The sequence below is a fragment of the Grampus griseus genome (genome assembly GCF_964374135.1).
Source record: "Grampus griseus genome assembly, chromosome: 19".
In the NCBI taxonomy this organism is placed as follows: Eukaryota; Metazoa; Chordata; class Mammalia; order Artiodactyla; family Delphinidae; genus Grampus; species Grampus griseus.
In genome coordinates this window covers 17653469-17667458 of record NC_139013.1, presented here as the reverse complement: position 1 = coordinate 17667458, position 13990 = coordinate 17653469, and the positions used below count along the sequence as shown (strand labels likewise).

General features: G+C 48.1%; 1 protein-coding gene and 1 pseudogene across 2 annotated transcripts in view; both read right to left on the bottom strand.

The window, feature by feature from the left end:
* Positions 1-13990, bottom strand: part of RHPN2 (rhophilin Rho GTPase binding protein 2) — a 57064-nt gene that overhangs the window by 40132 nt on the left and 2942 nt on the right. Inside the window, exon 2 of the mRNA XM_082676934.1 lies at positions 2965-3080. Within this exon, the coding sequence (XP_082533060.1) occupies positions 2965-3080 (116 nt within the window). The remainder of the gene's footprint in view (positions 1-2964; positions 3081-13990) is intronic.
* LOC309837296 (translationally-controlled tumor protein-like) lies at positions 6168-6907 on the bottom strand (annotated as a pseudogene). Its single transcript has 2 exons — positions 6660-6907; positions 6168-6456 (listed from the first exon to the last, which is right to left on the bottom strand). The product of its transcript is annotated as a translationally-controlled tumor protein-like (transcript).

Genomic DNA, 13990 nt, shown 5'->3' with positions numbered 1-13990 from the left:
TTTATGACTGAAACTACCCTTTGCTGGCAGGGACAATCACCTAATCAGCCACCCAGAAACACTCACGGGCCAGAGCTGGGCTCGGCTACACGCCCTATTTGTTTTCGGGAAACCGTTGGTGCCGGTTAAGTCAGATTAATAAATACCTTTAGGGTTTCCTCTGACAACATTCCCAAGAGAGGGGCACTTTGAGCTTTTAGGTCACTGCAAGAATCATTAACAACCTCACTCCACCCCCACCCCGCCAGCTCAACAACTGCTGACCAGACAATGAGCCTCAGAGAGGCTGTTTGCTGGTGTCATTAACAGAGCAAGACAAACAAAACCGCCCTAGGCCCCACCTTAGCAACGCCAAGTGCCCTGGCCAGAGGGGGCCTCCCTGACCACCCTCCGTCTCCAAGGCCACATCACACTGCATCAGCCTCTATCACATTTCCCTTTCATCGGTGCCCTAGAAAACATCACCTCCTGACGTGAGTGGATTTGTTTGCTTGTGTATTTCGGTTTCCCCTACGAGAGATTAAGCATCAGGAAAGCAGGGCCTCGTCTGAATTGCTTGCGGCCTTATCCCCTCACATCTCAGACATGGCCTGCCACTTAGTAGGTGCTCAGTAAATCCATTTGTTGCATGAATGGACAGGCACAGGGTCAGAGCTGCCCACCTGCCCCCTCGGCCGCACAGCTGGCCTGGCAAGGTGTCAACCAAAACCCAAGGCCGCAAAACACACCAGGGGGACCACACCTGCAGCGTCTTCAACACAGCAAGCTCAGCACACGGCAGGACTTCCCAAAATCGGGGGTTTGGACTTCCCTGGTGGCGCAGTGCTTAAGAATCCGCCTGCCAGTGCAGGGGACATGGGTTTGATCCCTGGTCCAGGAGGATCCTACATGCCACAGAGCAACTAAGCCCATGTGCCACAACTACTGGGCCTGCACTCTAGCGCCCGCAAGTCATAACTGCTGAGCCCATGCACCACAACTACCGAAGCCCACGCACCCTAGAGACCGCCCGCTGCAACTACCGAGCCCAAGTGCTGCAACTACTAAAGCCCACACGCATAAAGTCCGTGCTCCACAATGAGAGAAGTCACCGCAATGAGAAGCCCACGCACCGCAACAAAGAGTAGCCCCGCTCGCCACAACTAGAGAAAGCCCACGTGCAGCAACAAAGACCCACTGCAGCCAAAGAAAAAAACCACAAACAAACAAAATTGGGGGCCTCTCTCGAGCTGTACTGGCCGCTGAGGCCCGCTGTGCAGCAGACCTGACAACTCCCATGTCCAGACTTCTCTGGGGACAGGGACACGGTCAGTCGTTTCAAAAGGTGGAATCTTACCGTATTTTCCCCAGTCTGCTCCAGGAACAGCCTCCCTTCCTCCCTGTTACAGAAGTAGCTGGAGAAGAGGTTCCCAGACACTTGGCCAACCCCAGGACTTGCATCCTCTGCTAGTCCATGAGCCAAAAAACCAACACAGGCACAGCACTGTTGTTCCTGACCCAGGGACAGTGGGTTGCTTATATTATTCTTCTAGGCCTTTGCAGTATTTCACAATAAAAATGCATGAAAGTAATCCACGCACTTTGTTAAAAGAACATTCAAACACTGAAAGGATAAAGTGACAAGTCACGTCTACCCACCCAACCCTGGTCTTACTCCCAAGAGCCCACTCTACTAACAGCTTTTTCTTCGCCCCTTTTGGAAAAAGTCTATGCATACACAAAAGCATATGCACGTATTTTTTAAACACATACGCAGGGCATGCTGTCCTGCGTCTCTCTTTTCCCCCATTTCATACCTCAGAGATCTTTCCTAATGAACAAATACAGACCGATTCAGACATGAATTTACTCCTAGTTCATGGTGAGAAACCCTCCTCTTGTCTTTACTGAGGGCTCGGGTGAGCGGCCCACATGGAACAGCAGATCACACTGTTCATACATGTATGTGACCACCAGAGTCTTGTGGCTTTTTTACCAATCCACCTGGTTTGGTGTATTTGTTTTTCCCAACAGCCTCCAATCAGCCTCAGGGCTCCCTAAGGTCTTCAACAGTGAAGCAGACCTACTGGGAACACCCATTATCCATATCCTGCCAGGTTTCCAGGTTCCGGGTCCCAGCAAACACTCCACATGTCTTTCTGAGGCTCCAGGAAGCATCTGTCTCACTTAGCCGGGCAGCAGACATACTGCCTGCCTCCATACCCAGTGCAGAAGGCAGCGTGGGCTGGCAAGAGTCACCCCTAGAGCTCTGAAGAAGTCTGAACTCTTTGTAAACAAGAGGAAGCTGCCACATCATCTTGCATTGCATTGAAGGGTGTGGGGAGGGCTTAGAGCTGCCTACAGGTAAGGCCTCTGTGAGTTCTATGATTGATAAGTAACTATGTTACCATCAGAGAATAATAATGAGTGCCCCAAGAGCCCAGAGCTGTACTGGGCCCCTCTCATTAAAGAGGGACACTGGCAATTGAAAGGCTCCTATTCCCTCCTTTCTGCCTTCCTTTACTTTCTTTCTTTTTTTTTTTTTTCCCCTTTTTATTTTTTCAAATCTAATGTTTTTAACCTAAGTATAGTTGATTTACAATGTTGTGTTGCCTTTCTTTTCTCTATACATTCAACAAATATTTAGCAAGCAGTGATTCTAGATCAGGCATAGTGCTGCACAGCAGAGAAAACAGGTCCCAAAGAAAGCAGGGAAAACAAACAGGAATCAGATCATTGGACTTCCCCCATCGCCCTTCTATCCCAAACACACAGACAGGCTGTGTAAAATACTTCTCTTTGACACAACCAAGCTCTAGGCGAGACAGGGCCCGCTCCAGGTGCCAGAAATGAGGAGGAAACTCAAAGCTAAAACCAAGAGCTGAAAGAGGAAGCTGGGCAGGCCTGGGAGTTTAGGAAATAGATGGACAGGCCTCAGGAGAGTCTGGGCTCCCAGCCAAGGTGGTAGAGCCAGCAGACACCTACTTCAGAAGGTTCTCCGCTCCCGTTCTCATCCGCACGGCTTTCAGGATCTGCTGGTTCAAGGCAGCCCTCTGGTTCTGCAGTTTGCTCCGGCCAGTCTGTGCAAGGGGATTGCAACCCTGAGGGAAAACAAGAGATGCCCCTTCAGAGGTCAGCCACTCTAAAAATGATGACAAACGTCTAATACAACAGAAAATGTTTTAAAAACTCATTTTTTCTGAAAGTAAAAGTAATATATTTTCCAACATGGAAAATATATAAAATACGAAAAATATAAAAAAAGTCAGTCCTAATAACACAACTCCAAAACAGCCACTGTGATTGGTTTCTTTCCTGCCCACCTATTTTACAATATATGCATATTGTTACTTTCCACATTAGTGGCTGAGTAGGGAGTTCCCCAGACCAGCCCCATGTCTGGAGTTTCACAGGACTCGGCATACAGTTGCACTCAACAGCTAAGATTTATGACAGCAGTTTAGTAAAGACACATAGCTGGATCATAGGGAAGCAGAGGTAGAGTCTGGAGGAATCCACGTGCAGGCTTCCTTATGCTTTCTCTGTCCTATGATGGGTCACACAAAGCACACTCGTCCCCCAGCAACAAAAATGCAGCAACATGCATGCAGTGTCACTGCCCAGGTTGGCCCATTAGAAAATCAAATTCATGGTTTTTATTAGGGGCTGATCACAAAGGCACCTTCTGCCTAGCACATACCAAAATTCCAGGCTGCCGAAAGGAAAGCAGGTGTTCATTGCAAACCACGTGGTTTTCGCCATTAGTTTAGACACAGCGAGCCAACTTCATCACTTAGGGGATGAAAGGAACACTCCAAGAGCCAAGCTCCCAGAGACCAGGCAGGGGCCAACCTTGCAAGCAGGTCTTCCTAAGGAAAGCAGCCTCAGGTCTGCCATGCTAACCCTTTTCTGCACAGTGGCACACATAGGCTATCATGTTCTCTCACTTAATACTCTATCATGAAGTGATAGAAGTGCTCCTTTGTTATGAAGTGCTCCTCAAAACCATGATTTTAATCATGGCATAATGTTGCCTGTTTTTAGGATTTACCATTTCCTTATGGTCAGACAGTTAGATTGTTTCCAAGTATCTGCTATTATCTATAATTATTTGGTGCACATTTGTAAACACGGATCTTTGTAAACCTCAAGTTTTCCCTTTAAGGTATATTTCTAGGACTGAGTTACAGGGCGTCTAACCTCTTTAAGCCCCCTCCTCCCCCTAAGCACCAGCCCAATTATCCTCCAGCAAAGAAAGGTACTATCTACTTCCTGCCCCTTCTCCCCGATAGCATTAGGCAACCATGAGTCTATTGATCATTTCTGTCTCTATAGACTTGCTTATTCTGGACATTTCACTTAAGTGGAATGATACAGAATACAGTCTTTCGTGATGGGCTCCTTTCACTCAGCGTCATGTTTTCAAGGTTCCTCCGTGGTGTAGAACATATCAGTACTTCACTCCTTTTTGTCCCTAACACTCCAATCAATATGAACATTCATTTATCCATTCATCAGTTGATGGACATTTGAGGGTGTTTTCACTTTTTGGCTCTTATGAATAGGGCTGCTTATTTGTGTGTAAGTTTTTATGTGGATGTATGTTTTCCTTTCTTCTCTTGGCTATAGATCTAGGAATGGAAATACTGTGTCATATGGTTAGTTCTATGTTTAACCATTTGAGGTCAAACTATTTCCCAAAGCGGCTAAAATATTTTACATTCCCACCAGCACTAGACGAGGGTTCCAATTTACCCCTATCCTCATCAATACTTGTTATTGTCTTTATTAGAGCCAACCTAGGATGTGTGCTATCTCACTGTGGTTTTGATTTGCATTTCCCTTATGGTTAATGATGTTAAACATCTTTTCTTGTGCTTATTGGCCATTTATGTATCTTTGGAGAAAGATCAATTCAGATTCCTTGCCCAACTTTTTTTTTTTTTTTTTTTGCCACATCACAGGGCATGCGAGATCTTAGTTCCCTAATCAGGGATCGAACCCTCGCCCCTAAAGTGGAAGCGTAGAGTCTTAACCACTGGACCGCCAGGGAATTCCCTCCTTGCCGTTTTTTTTTTCTTTTTGCGGTACGCGGGCCTCTCACTGTTGTGGCCTCTCCCGCTGTGGATCACAGGCTCCGGACACGCAGGCTCAGCGGCCATGGCTCACGGGCCCAGCCGCTCCGTGGCATGTGGGATCTTCCCAGACCGGGGCGCGAACCCGTGTCCCCTGCATCGGCAGGCAGACTCTCAACCACTGCGCCACCAGGGAAGCCCCCTCCTTGCCCATTTTTAAACTGGGTTATTTTTTTACTGTTGAGTTTAAAGTATTATTTTCAATCTTTGCCAAATTGATATGCAAAAAACAGGTATCCCATGGTCCCAATTTGCAAGGATTATTAGTGAAGATAAACATTTTTTTTCATATATTATTGATCACTTGAATTGCTTTTTCAGTGAATTGTCTGTGTTCTCTATCCATTATTTCCTGGGGTATTTAGATTACAATCAGTGTTTCATTGTGAAAAGTTTAAAATCAGAAAAAGAGTTTCCTTTTTTTTTTTTTTTTAGCTGTGCATCTTGCGGGAGCTTATTCCCCAGCAGACACTGAACCTGGGCCACCACAGCGAAAGCGCCAAGTCCTATAACCACTGGACCGCCAGGGAATTCCCATCCTCGTTTTTTTTTTTTCTTCCAACTGTGTTAGTCTCTTTTTATTCTTTTGGTAATTTCTTCCAGAGTTAACTACTTCCATTTGTAGGTGATGAAATGTGTAAGAAATCCACTTCAAATGTTGGCACTGCTATGAGCATGGTCTTTCCCTTTACTTCAACTGAATCACTGTTGATTCCTGTTTATATTCCAAGTCCCGGAAGTGGTTTTCACTGTGGAAGTTATCTGAAGACGGTCTTATGCTTTCTAGTAGTGGTCTACAACCAGGTTCTAGCTTCTCCAGGAAGGCGACACAGGATGGATTTAGATATTACATACTAAACTAAGAGGCATTCTCTAAATTGAGTTTAAACGCATTTTATTTTTAGACAACCTACATGACATTTTTTTTTTCTCAAAAACAATGCCTCCGCTCCAAACAGATCAACATCAAAACGAAGAGCTCAAGATGACATCAGTCCCATTTGTCTAAGTCCTGGTGTTGTGTGGATGAAAAGCGGCAGCCAGCCAGTTATGGCGAGCAGGTGATAGAGCCAAACAGCCAAATTTGTTGACATTTTTCCATTTCTAGACCATCCTTAAAAGAAAATCATATATGGGGTCACACCATCCTCACGGTAGTCCAGCAGAGCAGCCATGCTATCTGGATTCATGTTTTCACCAATAAAGAACTGATCGTTTTTGAAATGAGCAAGGATGTGCTTGATTTTTTCTGCAGTCCCTGTCATAAAAGGTTTTACTCTTTCTGGTCTCTGTTCTTCAAGCTTCCCTTTGATTAACTTCATGTAATCTTTTTTTTTTTTTGCTGTGCGTGGGCTTCTCACTGCTGTGGCCTCTCCCGCTGCAGAGCACAGGCTCCGGATGCGCAGGCCCAGCGGCCATGGCTCACGGACCCAGCCGCTCTGCGGCATGTGGGATCTTCCCGGACCGGGGCACGAACCCGCGTCCCCTGCATCGGCAGGCAGACTCCCAACCACTGCGCCACCAGGGAAGCCCTTCATGTAATCTTGTAGGCTTCTTTTGTGAAGCTGGTTTCCTGCAAGTGATGGTTCATGACAATAACCACACCAGTGATTACTGTGCAGTCGGTACCTTCGCCCTCAGGGCCTTCAGCGGAGGCAGTCATCAATGTTACCCTCTGTCCTACTGACCATATTCCCCTTCACCTCCAGACACAGCCCGTCCGCGACCTCCCGGATCTTGTGGATGTCAGAGAACATTTCATCATGGCTGATGAGGTCCCGGTAGATGATCATGATGGAGGGAGACATCGGTGGCACTAGCTTAGTAGGAGCCCGGAGCTCAGAGGAAGCGTGGTGCAGCTGGAGCGGCGCTCGGCGGGGGGGAAGGGGGAGCAGGTGGAAAAGCTTTTTTTTTTTTTTTAAATTAAAGTAGCATTGATTTACAATATTGTGTTAGTTTCAGGTGTACAGCAAAGTGATTCAAAAAATTTCCTTTTAGCCTAATAGTGTTTTCCCCACCCCAGCAGGTAGAAGCCCAGGGATCTGAGGGAACGCTCCATTCCTTTCTGAAGCTTATCTTTCGGTTCCGCCCTGACGGGCTTGTAATCACACCCTGGGAGTGGCTGGTGGACAGTATTTGGTGAGGGGACTGCCCTTTCTCTCTACGTCACTGCCTTGGTCACTGCCATCACAGCTCCACACATACCTAGCCTCCCACACCTCTGCCCAAGCCACATCCATGGCCTTGACCCCAAGGAAGAAGAAATGGGTTCTCTGCAGCCCCAACCTTCTCAGGCATTCCCATATCAGTGGCCTTTAGACTAGAGGGTCAGAAATACGTTACATCTCTCCTTCCACAAAGATTTTTCACTCTCCCATCCCAGCAGGTGGCCACCCACCTGTCCCCCATGCAGCCGCCCAAATTCAAATTACACAGATATTCAGAATCTGAGCTGGAATAGTCTTAAAATTAACATCTTTCAAACCATTAAATGATCCCTGATTTAAAATAAAAATCAGAAAACTAATTCTCTCTTTTCAGATCTAAGATTAAAATGTCTTTAATATTAAGATAACTTAATAGTAAAGGGCTAAAGTAATTGTCACTCTCTTTCCTTTCCACGTCCTAAAATTACTACGAAGGGATGGCTCAATCTGACTTAAAATTACATGGCTCACCAAGGCTGTGTTCTATTTTACAGAGAAGCCTTAATAACTAATTCCTTTACATACATTCCCAGAGCTAAGATTACGCAGCCATTCCCTCTCACAGATAAGAACTTTTTCCTGCTCCCATACTTCACCCAACTTCTGGCTGGCCTGGAATCACTACACCCTAACCAGCCCACAGATGTAGGGTCAAGTTTCCAGATAAGACATAGGAATGCTTAGGATTAGATTTGACTGAGTAATTGGACCGCAAACTACATTACTTCTTACTGACAGGTAGGAATGCCAGACCTGTTGGAAACACCAGAAACGCCCGCAGGGCTGTTTGGAAACTTCCCAGAGCCCTGAGAGATGAATCTGGGCAAGACTGTCCAAAAGACCCCCTGGCATCACCAGAGGCTGCTAGCTGTCCACCGGCCCCTGCCAGGGGTTCTCTGCTAGTGGGGACCCACAGTCCTCAGCCATACCTTAGTTCTTAATTGGTTCACAACAGGATGTAGAGCTGCTCCAAACTGAACTGAGGGTTTGTGCCCAGGACTGAGGCAGCACCTGTCACGCCTGCCTGGCCTGGGAAGTGGGGAGGGATTGGGGGGAACAAATGAACTGTCCTTGCCTCTAGGGTCACTGTCCACAAGTCTTACAGTGAAGTTGAGAGTCTGTCCACTACACAGAGTCTGTCAGTTACCTGACCAGCCTAAGGTTTGGGCATTGGCGTCAGTCTCAATACGTGGAAGGACGGTCCGACTGCCAACACCCAAGAAAAGCAAGTACTGAGTAAAGCTCAGCTTCCTCACTAGCTTAGTGGCGTCTCCCACGTTGTCAGTCAGCCCACGTGGACTCTGGTATGGCATCTCGGACCCCACAGTTCTGAGGCTTGGAGGGTAAGTGAGCTACTCAAGATGCTAGAGGCAGTAAGGGTGGGAGGAGGACTTAAGCCCACGTCCTTCCTGCCACTCTGAGATGAGCCTGAGCAGCAGGAACGTGTGGGAATCGGGGACAGCTCGCCCACCAACCCCCGGACACCCCTTACGTGCTTCCTGGCTGAGGGCTGCCCAGCTCAGTGCATATCTTTTGGCCACAGTGACCCACGGTCCCACTCTCCCACCTCGCAGCCCATAGCGGTCAGGGGTTATAAATCCATGCTCCCACACCTCCCTTCCAAGGGGAAGGACATCTGATTCATGCTTGGCTAGTTGTAAAACCAAAGGCCCCAGCCCTGAGTTTGATTCAGGGTGAGCACCTGACATAGGACAACAGAGCCCATCAGGAGGGGCCTTCATTTTTCCCCATCAGCCTTGAACCTAGGAGGATGTGAGACTGGGCAGCTGCAGCCACGTTACCACTGTGGGGGGAGTGTCTCCCCCCAGATGAAGCCAACCTAGGGGGAGCAGAGCTGAGAAACTGAGTTTTGGTGGCAGCATTGGAGCCCTAGATCAAGGTAGGCCTGAAGTCATTCCTCTGGGCTTCTCAGTTACAGGAGCCAAATGCATTCCCTTTCTTGCCTAAGCCATTTTTTAAAAATTGAGGTATAATTTACACATAATGAAATACATAGCTTTTTAAGTACATAGTCCAATGAGTTTGGATAAACGTGTATACCTATGTAACCACTATTCCAATCAGAATATAGACCATTCTCATTACCCACCAAGGCAACCAAGACTCTGATTTCTATCACCGTAGACTTTTGCCTGTTCTAGAATGTCATATAAATGGAATCATAGGGCATGTATGCTTTTGTGTCTGGCTTATTTTGCTCAATAGTATGCTTTGAGATTCATCCATGTTGTACTTATCAGTGGTTTGCTCCTTTTAATTGCTGAGTAGAATTCCATTGTAGGAATGTACCATGGTGTGTTTATCTGCCTAAACCATTGGGGATTCGATCTTCTGGTAACCACAACTAAGAAAGTCTTAAGTAGAATAAGTTCACCCAGAGTGAAAACTCTATTTGTTAATATACACGCACATGCCTTTAGGGTATAGTTAAGTTGTTCAGCTGGGAAACAAGTATTTAAGAGCAGCACCTAGGCAAAAACCGGAGTCAGTGGATTTGGAAGAAAGGAAAGGCTACTTGACCTACAACATGCAGAGACTGACAGTGAAAAGGCAGATAGGCCAGGCCACTGGGAAGGCAGACACAGGGTAGGGAGCAGTCTTTCCTCCCCAGCAGGGGGTGGGGGGGCCCTGCTCTAGGCAGTGCCTGGCGCTTGGCCCTCCTCCACCCCAAGAACCAGTGAGGGCCTTTCTTCCACGCAGCCAAAGTTAAAGCCCACACATGTAGATGTGTCTCCAGCAAATTGAGGGCACAGTGTGAACTTGAAGTCTCTAGGTCAGGAGTAAGACTGAGTGAAGGTGACCATGCAGGGTCCCCTGGCTCGTGACCCTCACGCAGGGCATGGAAGAGTGGGGTGCTTTTTGCTGCCTCTCCAGCACGAAGATATTTTCTCTGCCTTCCTTCCTAGTCATGCAACCCCTCACTCAACCACCAAGCTCTGGAAAACAGAATTGTTTGTTTATGAGTTAGCCAGAAGCTGTCAACCAGAAAGCACAGAAATAGCATGCAATACCCTGCAATACACAAAAATACATCTAATTTAACTTTTCACCATGCTGGAGACTCAGGGCAGTTTGGATGAACAGAATCTACCTTTTCCGTGTCCATAAAAATTAAAACATGAATTTGCCACTTGTAAAGAGGTCTCCTCCCCTTCCAGGATCTCTGCCAGGTGCCTCCCTCTGGCGTCCCCATCCATTCACATGGGGGTAGGGGGTCACAATATGAACAGACTCCCTTCAGTCACTTCTACAAATCTTTACAGACACCTACCGTGTGTGTACAAAGTGCGTGCCACTCTACAAAGATTTACAATCACCAAAATTTCTAAGAGACAAATGTATTTTCAGACCCAACTGATGACCTGTTTATTTCAACTGGTAGGATGTACACACCACTAGTGAGCAGTCCTTGGTGGGGGGAAGATGGTATGTGCGTGTGATTTTGTACACTTCTGTTATTACCCTTTTTTACAACAATTTATGTTACTTTTATAATACAATAATATTGGAGAAAAAGAAACTACTTCTGAAGTTGTAGTTTTGGATCACCTGCCTTTTTCTCCTCTTAGAATCCAATCGAAACAGGATTTTCTACGGCATATGGCCCTAGTGAACTCCGTGGGTCTGACTAGCAAGGCCAGAAGGACGTGCATCTCTCCCTGTTTCTGGCGCTACGGGCAGGAGACCTTGCCCCCAGCTGGCACCCCTTGCTGCCAGCTCTGCCGGACACTCAGTCTGGCTGAGCTGCACCTGCGGTTCCGCTTTCCTCTGTGGCCACCTCCAATACAGCCTTTGTGTCACGAGACTCTAGTACCCGAGCCAAAGGAGGAAGTGGTGATCAGGCTAAAGGCAATGCCCTGTATGATCAGGTGGTGTCTTGGAATCCGTCCAAATAGCCCCAGGAAGCAAGGGACATTTACAGTGTTACAGCTCATCATGCTGACTCTCCTCTGAGTCACCTGAAAATTCTGTTCCTGCCAGGGGACCCCCTCCTGGCCAGGATCCCGCAATGTGACGAGGAGTTTGTCCACCACGCCCTCTGGGCTGCTGGTGTGCACCAGTGCAGCTGGACAGACCCTCACCAAGGCCATGATCAGCCTGGATCCAGCCTGGCCTGTAGGGTCTGGCTCTGACCATGGTGGGGTAGCGGGTGGGGAAGAGGCAGCAGCACAAACTTTTACACCCTTCCTCCTCCCTCCCCCACCCCCACCTGGAGAAACATCATCACTACCCAATAAAAATGGGGCAGGGACTTCCCTGGTGGCGCAGTGCTTAAGAATCCGCCTGCCAATGCAGGGGACACGGGTTCGAGCCCTGCTCCGGGAAGATCCCACATGCCGCAGAACAACTAAGCCTGTGCGCCACAACTACTGCGCCTGGGCTCTAGAGCCCACGAGCCACAACTGCTGAGCCTGAGAGTCACAACTACTGAAGCCCATGCGCCTAGAGCCCGTGCTCCGCAACAAGAGAAGCCACCACGGGCTTCCCTGGTGGCACAGTGGTTGGGAGTCTGCCTGCCGATGCAGGGGACGCGTGTTCGTGTCCCGATCCGGGAGGATCCCGCATGCCACGGAGCGGCTGGGCCCGTGAGCCGTGGCCACGTGGGCCTACGCGTCCGGGGCCTGTGCTCCGCAACGGGAGAGGCCGCAACAGTAGGAGGCCCGCATACCGTAAAAAAAATAAATAAATAAAAAGTAAAAATAAAATAAAGGGCTTCCCTGGTGGCGCAGTGGTTGAGAGTCTGCCTGTCGATGCAGGGGACACGGGTTCGTGCCCCGGTCTGGGAAGATCCCACATGCCGCGGAGCGGCTGGGCCCGTCAGCCATGGCCGCCGAGCCTGCGCGTCCGGAGCCTGTGCTCCGCGACGGGAGAGGCCACAACAGTGAGAGGCCCGCGTACCACAAAAAACAAACAAACAAACAAAAAAACAAACAAAAAAATAAAATAAAATAAAAAAAAGAGAAGCCACCACAACGAGAAGCCCGTGTGCTGCAACGAAGATCCAACGTAGCCAAAAATAGATTCTCAAAAAAAAAAAAAAAAGATGGACTGGATGAGCCCCCATGACCCACCCTGTGCTCCTCAGACTCAGCCCAGCATGTCCCTCCACATGTGCTTATATAAGATGCACATGTGTGTCTAACGTGAAATTACACCCCACTAAGATGAATGGTGCAGAGGAGGACCTAAGAGGAGCCTCTGGGTTAAAAAAAAAAAAAAAAAAATTCTCTTCCTTCCTTCTCTGCTGGAGCCTTGAGGAAATCCAGAGTAAACAGGGACCACGAACCAGGACACAGTGAACCTTGGGGCCCTGTCCAGCCTGGAGGCTTCTGTGAACAAGAAACAACTTCTCCTCCAGCTCTTGGGTAAAAACAATGGAGCTAAATTCATTTCGGGCCATTAGTGCTCCCAGAGGACGGCGAGGCAGCGATAAGGTCCCACAATGCTGCACTTTGTACTGAAGGTCTTCTTCCCCTTACTGCTAAGGTCTTTCATTTAGGCCCTTTCAACAGCCTTTCTCTAGTTTTTTTCTAGCTAGCTTTCTCTTGACCAAGAATAGGTTTTCCTGTGGGTTTCAGGACTATAGCCCCCAGAGAGCCCTGGAGATGGGACCAGCTCTCAGGATGCAGTGTCTTGGAAATGTGTATTACTCTGCATTAACTATGGGCCCAAACACACATTCTTCCAAGACTTTCATTAGGATAAGCATAAAAATCTGTTTGGGAAAAAGAAACTCCATTTCCACTGGTCATTCTTTTAAGAAAATAATTTAGTATTTAATTATTCTTATAGAACTGTACCTCTATTTAAACATATTAGTGTCAAGAAAGAAAACAAAAAGTGAGAAGCCAGAGAAGAGAGAAACATATTGTGATAGACCAGAAAGTATTCTGTATTTGCATTTTTTGTTTTTTTTTTTTTTTGCTCTACACGGGCCTCTCAGTGCTGTGGCCTATCCCGCCGCGGAGCACAGGCTCCGGACGCGCAGGCTCAGCGGCCATGGCTCACGGGCCCAATGGCTCCGCGGCATGTGGGATCTTCCAGGACCGGGGCACGAACCCGTGTCCCCTGCATCGGCAGGCGGACTCTCAACCACTGCGCCACCAGGGAAGCCCTTTTGTTTGTTTTAAATTCAGAGAGCCCCCTGCCCCAAGCTGCTCACCCAGGAGGCCAGGGTCTGTACTGGTGTCCATGTCTGACCTGCGGCCAAACTGAGTCCTTGTCCTCGGGCTCTGTACAGCCATGTCCTGCACAACCTCAAGAAGACGCTGATTTGCCAAGGGGCCCTCTCTGCCAAAGACCGTCTCACACGTTCAGGGTCCAAGACCAGCAGGCAATAGGAACCTCCTCATTCTAAACAAACCTGTCTTCTTCTCTCTCCTCTACCCCCATCCCCCCCAAGCAACTATTTTCTCTGCCCTTCTTCCACCTGTACTCCACCACACTGACTTGAAAGATTTTTCTTTGATTTGGACCATTTTTAAAGACTTAATATTTTATTGAATTTGTTACAATATTGCTTCTGTTTTATGTTTTTTGGGTTTTCGGCTGCGAGGCATGTGGGATCTTAGCTCCCCGACCAGGGATCGAACCCGCACCCCCTGCATTGGAAGGTGAAGTCTTAACCACTGGATCGCCAGGGAAGTC